The sequence below is a fragment of the Populus trichocarpa genome, chromosome 1 (genome assembly GCF_000002775.5).
Source record: "Populus trichocarpa isolate Nisqually-1 chromosome 1, P.trichocarpa_v4.1, whole genome shotgun sequence".
Lineage (NCBI taxonomy): Eukaryota > Viridiplantae > Streptophyta > Magnoliopsida > Malpighiales > Salicaceae > Populus > Populus trichocarpa.
The window spans coordinates 4292413-4299021 of NC_037285.2; the positions used below are offsets into that span (position 1 = coordinate 4292413).

At 36.0% G+C, this 6609-nt stretch overlaps 1 protein-coding gene across 1 annotated transcript; it reads left to right on the plus strand.

Moving 5' to 3' along the window:
• The first annotated feature begins 445 nt into the window (after positions 1-445).
• LOC7460549 (F-box protein At1g67340) lies at positions 446-2457 on the plus strand. The gene is made up of 3 exons (XM_002297808.4): positions 446-875; positions 1033-1195; positions 1317-2457. The coding sequence occupies exons 1-3, from the start codon at positions 589-591 to the stop codon at positions 2076-2078; spliced, it is 1212 nt and encodes a 403-aa protein (XP_002297844.1). The 5' UTR covers positions 446-588; the 3' UTR covers positions 2079-2457.
• The last annotated feature ends 4152 nt before the right edge of the window (positions 2458-6609 follow it).

A 6609-nucleotide genomic window follows, 5' to 3' on the forward strand; every position in this document is an offset into this window, starting at 1 on the left:
ATTAATTAATTAATTAATTAACGTTGAAAAGTAAAAACAAATGGGCTTTTAAGGCATTACCTATCCATTTGCTGTCCTGTCAGCTAGTGTTGCCATAAATAGTGGCTCGTAATATGGGAAAAGGAAAAAGAAAAAAAAAAGCAACAAATTATAAATAGTCAAGGAAGGAAGAAGTGGAGGCAAATTTGAGTGAGTAAAACCCTTTTACTGCAGATCCATGCTGTTGACCCTATTTTACTGGATTTAAATCAAGGAAATAGGAAGCGCTGAGTTAATTAGAGTCGAACTGTTTTTTTACTTTAACCGCCAAATTATTAACCATCCGAGCATGTGGATCTTGGTTCACAAACGATAACCGAAGGGATAATGTTGTAATTAGCAACCCCCCCCCCCCCCCCAACTCTGTTTAATTAAGAAAATTATTTATTCAAACCAAATCGGTTGCTGTCGTCGTTGTTGCTGCTCTCTTTGCTTTAGATTACCTTCCTCTCTTTTTATATATAAGCTCTCCCTTGGCCTCACTTTATCCCCTTTCTCTCTCAAAACCAGAGAGACAAGAAAACCAAAATAAAAACCAGATAGAGAGAAATGAGAACAAGGAGAGGGATTTCTTATCCTAGAAGAGGAGTAGCAGTAAACGCTTGTAATACTGCGGCGGAGAAGAGGACATCGTCAACTACTTATAATAGGGGGAAACCTGATTTTACCGCCGGAGAATATATGGTTTGCCGGAAAAGGAATCGATTAGTCTCGACGGGAAAAAAAGGAGAGACTGACTTGTTTGAATCTTTACCCGATGATCTTGTCATTTCTATCCTCTGCAAGCTTAGCTCTTCTGCTTCTTGCCCCTCCGATTTCATTAACGTTTTAATTACGTGCGTCCCTTTTCTTCTCTCGCTCTCTCTTTGGATATTTCTTTTTTGTTGGCCGGTGCACTTGAGATTTGACCGGAAACGGTTACACTTTTGTTATTTTGATGGTGCGAATAGAGAAGCGTTATTTTCTGAATCAAGCTTTTGATTGAAACTGCAGGTGCAGGAGATTAAATGGATTAGGCCTTCATTCACTAGTATTATCCAAAGCTTCTCCGAAATCATTTGCAATCAAAGCCAACAATTGGTCCGATTCTGCTCACCGTTTCCTCAAGCTCTGTGCCGATGCCGGAAATGCTGAAGCTTGTTACACTCTTGGCATGGTAATTATTAATTAAATTAAATACAAATAATTTTTCAACAAATATCATCGCTCTCAAGACACAGAAAAATCAGTGTTTTATTATCAGAAGGTATTAATTGGAATTTTTATATTGCGTACAGATTCGGTTTTACTGTTTACAAAACCGGGGGAGTGGCGCTTCTCTAATGGCAAAGGCGGCGATTAGCTCACACGCGCCTGCACTCTATTCACTTGCTGTTATACAATTCAATGGAAGCGGTGGTTCCAAAAGCGATAAAGACCTCCGAGCCGGCGTCGCGTTGTGTGCACGCGCTGCCTTTCTTGGTCACATCGACGCCCTGCGGGAGCTAGGCCACTGCCTGCAAGACGGTTATGGTGTCCGTCAAAACGTAACTGAGGGACGTCGTTTTCTCGTCCAAGCAAACGCGCGTGAACTCGCGGCTGTTTTGTCTAATCCTGATTCTGGACTGCCAACGCGCGCTTGGCTCACGTGGAACCCACACGCACACCCTAACCATCGTCACCCTAGTGAGAATGGACCCAGTGGCTGTCCTTTGTTGAGTGACTTTGGGTGTAATGTTCCAGCTCCTGAGGCTCATCCGGCCAGTCGTTTTATGACGGAATGGTTTGCTATTCGGGGCGGGTCTGCTGGTTCGGGACTCCGTTTGTGTTCTCATACAGGTTGTGGGCGGCCCGAGACAAGAAAACACGAGTTTAGACGGTGTTCTGTTTGTGGAGCCGTTAACTATTGTTCACGCGCTTGTCAAGCACTTGACTGGAAGCTCAGACATAAAGAGGAGTGCGCCCCTGTTGAGAGGTGGGTGGATGAGGATGGTGAAGGCGGGGACGACGCCGGTGGTGTTGGTGGAGGGGATGGCGATGATGTCATGGTTGAGAGCTAAATTAAATCTAAAAATGGTATAACGATGGAATGGGTAGAGACTGACGGTAACGGCGGAAAACCGTGCGCTTTATCGGCCACAAGAAAACGAGGTGACTGAGGTTGCATTAATCCTTTTTCTGTTATGTTTTTTAAGGTTAGTGTAACTTTTTTTTTTTTATGGGGTCGTTTGAACAGCGCACAGGAATTTTGTTTCCACTTTTGGTTTCTTGTATAGAGAGGGGTATATCGGAGAAAACAAGGGCAACTTTTGGTGTTTTCCTTATTATTATTATTTTTTTTGTATGGGTATCAAGGCGGTCTCTTATTTTCTCTGTTTTTCCTCTTTTTGTACAATATCTAAATTGGCATCAGTAATTTAAACATTCAAGTTCCGGGAATTTTCGTCTCTCTTTTTGCCAATTTATTATTAAATGTTTAATTTCTGAGAATAGAATAGGCCAAGTGTTGATTGGTATTCTCAATCCTGTTAAAACAACTTGAACCTGTTTATCATAATCAATCTAAGAAACGATCACTTCTTGCTTAAATTTGTGTTTTAGTTGTTGCATCTTGTCCAGAATATTTATACTTCTAAATTATGTAACTCAGAAATGATGCCAGCAGTCTGAAAAGAGCTGCTGCGGTCATGATAGGTGATCGTTTTTCTTTTTTCTTTTTTTCTTTTTTTTTGAAAGATCAATAAGAACAAAATTAGGTACCCACAGGGATGGGATGAAGAACCAAACTACCACGTGTATTACATTTATGCCTTGGAAGAGTATGAAGTATGAACAGGCCTTAGCTTTGAGGTAAAGGTAAGGAATTCTCGAACAAGCTTAAACACTAGAGAGAGAGTCAAATTTAAACATGAGATTAACTATAGATGGTGGAGTGATTCAATTGAAAGAGCAGCAGCAGCAGCAAGTTGTGTGTGGGGTGGTGGATCAGATAAAGAGTTAGCCAACAACATGAAAGGATTGCGGGTGACTGATTATTTCCTCGTCTTTTTCTACCAGTACTATTTTCTCCTAAACTTTTTCTAGCTTTTTTGGTGGTCAAAAAAGCCAAGCCACAGACCAAGAAAAAGAAAGATTTGTAAAAAAATAGAGAAAAAGAGAGTAGTGGGAGACATGCATTTTGCAAGTGGAGGGAGTGGTTTGTGTCCGAAGCGTTATTGCTCTAATCACATACAAGAAGAAAGGGAAAAACACAACCCAATATATATTAAAAAGAAAAGGGGCATCTTTTCTTTTTTGGGGGGCGGGGAGGGCACTCATCCATTTGCATTTATTTTTATCACCATCACACTCGGTCGGTATTCAAAACTAGGTACTTGTTCATGGGTGGTCCAGGCCCAGCCCATTTAATGCTATCAAGTAGAAATTCCAGCCGTGGTAGCAAGCTATTGTCCAAAGCACGAGACCTGATCGAGCTGGTGATGCCATGCAAGAAACCGATCCATCATGGAAGCTCTGCAGATTTTTCTAGTTGTTTGACACTGTACTGTATATTCTTCCTTGGTACTGTGCCAGCAAACGTCCAGGAAGATCAAGAAAATAAATTTGGGATGTTTTAATTCTGTGATCTCACAATAAGGATTTCAAGCCACCTAATCTTGCCAGCATGGGGTTAGGTTAAAGGGTACAGACCAGATACCTCCTCCGTTTTTGCAACTGTGATGTGATGGGATTTTCCACAAATTAAGTGCGTTAGGAATCCTTTTCTTTTTAATATCCTGGTAGCGTGGTCGTAATCCACTTGCACATGTACGGTGCCATCTTCTTCTTCTTTTTGTGTAGAGGTAATGCTGGGAATATTTTCAGCAGTTTAAAAGTATCCATCACTCTGTTTTATCTATTTAAATCGATTTACGTTTACTAGTTGATAATTTACTAAGATTGATCTGATTTGATTTTCTATTTTTGTATATTATTTATCTCACTGCTAAGAGCACTATTCAATTTAAAAGTTCAAGATAAGCAAATAAAGAACTTCAAAAGCAGCATTTTTTTCTTAACAAATTGAGAAAAAAGCATCGACGAATTCCCAAACAGCAAAACAAAAAGAGTGTGGATCCCTTTTGCTCTTGAATTATCGGATGGTGTAGTCTCACAAACCGTCAGCCAAGAATAAACATAGCTGTTGCCTTAAACCCTAGCCCGTATGCAAGATTAGAAGGATAGTTGTTTGGGTTGGACATGATTCGACCACCGTTCTTAATTAGTATGGCCCTCCTGGGTTGGCTGACAAGACTACTATCTATAAACCAATCATTAATTAGAAATTTATTTGTTCGTTGACATTTAGGATTTAGTGTAGTTGTTGTTAAACAGGAAAAGGCAAGAAGTCGTCTTCTTGTTTCGAGACATGAGGGAACAAGGAAACGAAATGAACAGCAGAAGATGTCTCTCTGCGAAGGCCGAAGTCCAGCACAAGAGGGCAAGTGTTGAACCAATGGAAGTTGGTGTTGGGATCCATGGACCAAGGAAATGAAACGGTAGAAGATGTCTCTGTGAAGGCTCGAGGAGGTTCAGCAGCCAATACCTGCAGGCGGGGGCTGGGCAAGGTTACAGTTATTGGGCTGCCAATACCTCAAAAAGAAGTTCGTTTTGAAAAGATTTTCTTTTTTGCAAATAGTATATATCAGGAGAGGAAAACAAAAAACATGAACCATTTATAAGAATAAAGAACCAGTATTCTTGACACTTGCAACCGCACGTGTATCGATAAAATTTTTATAAAAATATTAAAATTAATCCTAAAAAAATAAAAAATTGAATAAAACCAACCACATATAGCACAAACTAGATGTCATGCGTGTATAATGAGGTGGGCTTGTGGCATGCTTATATGTTTTTGTGGAAAAAATCATAAAAAAAATAAATAAAAATAATATTGAGAAAAATTATTGCAATTCTCAATGTTTTCAAAGAAAAAACTATAAAGCTAAATTCTCAATCAACTTAATATTAAAAAAATAAAATCGACAAAGATAATTTTAAAAAAAATCATAACAAAAAAATAAAAAAAAAACATGTGAGGAAAGTTAAAGTTAAATTTTCAACCAGCTCAATATAAAAAAAAAATTAACAAAAAAAATTTTGAAAAATAACACATGGGAAAACACTGTAGTAAAATAAAAACCATGTGAGGAAACATTGTAGCAATTCACAGTGTTTTAAAGAAAAAAACTATAAAGCAAAATTCTCAACCAGCTCATTATTAAAAAAAAATCATAAAAAGAAAGAAAAAAAACCATGTAGGGAAATATTGTAGCGATCCATAATGTTTTAAAGAAAAAAATTACAGAACTAAATTCTCAATCAGTTCAATATTAAAAAAATCAACAAAGATAATTTTAAAAAAAAAACACAAAAAGAAAAAAAGAAAAAGAAGACAATCTTAGGGAAAAAAAAAAAAAACATGTAAAACCTAAAAAAAAGGGAAAAAACTAAAAAAAAATGTAGGGAAAAAAAAGAAGACAATCTTGAGGAAAAAAAATATAAAAAAAAAACGAGAAAAAAATATGAGGAAAGCTATAGTACTTTTCCCTTTTACGATTTAGAGTAATAGGTATAAATGTAAATAAAAATTTATTTAATGATTGATTAAATGCTAACATGATTACAGTGACATCGTAGGCTTTTAATCTTTTATTCTAAAGACTTTCTTGTCGTAAACATTGAAGATATAGACACGAATAAGAGTTTACTACATCTTTTGACCAAGGAGTTTTTTTTTTTAATATCATTAGAATTTTACAAGATTTTTAAGTTAATTCCTTTAAAGGAGTAAAAAAGGAATATAAGAAAAAAATCATAAAATTTTTGTTATTTATTTTTAACATGTATATACATATGAAAAAAAATCAACAATTTAATAAATTTTGATGTACTTTATTGTTTTTAGATTTTAATTATTGACCTGCTTTTAATCATCTTGAAAGTCTTGATGGTCAAAATAAAGTATTGGTAAGGTATTATATGGGTTAGGGGTGATTTATAAAACTTATTTTATATTATTTAAAGTTTTATATAATGTATAAATAGTCAAATAATTAAAAAAACAGGATGAATCTATTTTTACAGCTGTATAATATTTTAGTCTCATTTTTAATTAGGGATAGGGTTTAAATTATATAGTAGTATTGACATAATTATGGTGTGGAGTGATATTTTCAATTATCAAGACCAGACCTAGCTGAGATAGTTATCTATGAAGCCCGAGTGTTGATACATTTTAAAATCCAAAAACCTAAAACTTGGGTGGGCTTTTTAGGGTTTCAGCCTACAAATAAATTAAGCCTCGTTCCAAACATTTCTATTTGGTCCCCGTGAAGATGTGGGGCTGCATCTTCCTGCGGAGGCGAGCCTCATTCAACATCAAAATCTCGGCTGAACAATTTGTTTTTGTATTTTTAAATAAAAATTAAAAAAATATTTTTTTATTTACTTTAAATTAATTTTATTTTATATTTTTATATGCTAATAATTTTAAACAAAATTTATTTTAAAAAACAACGATAGCATACTGTATCCTTATATGCCCCG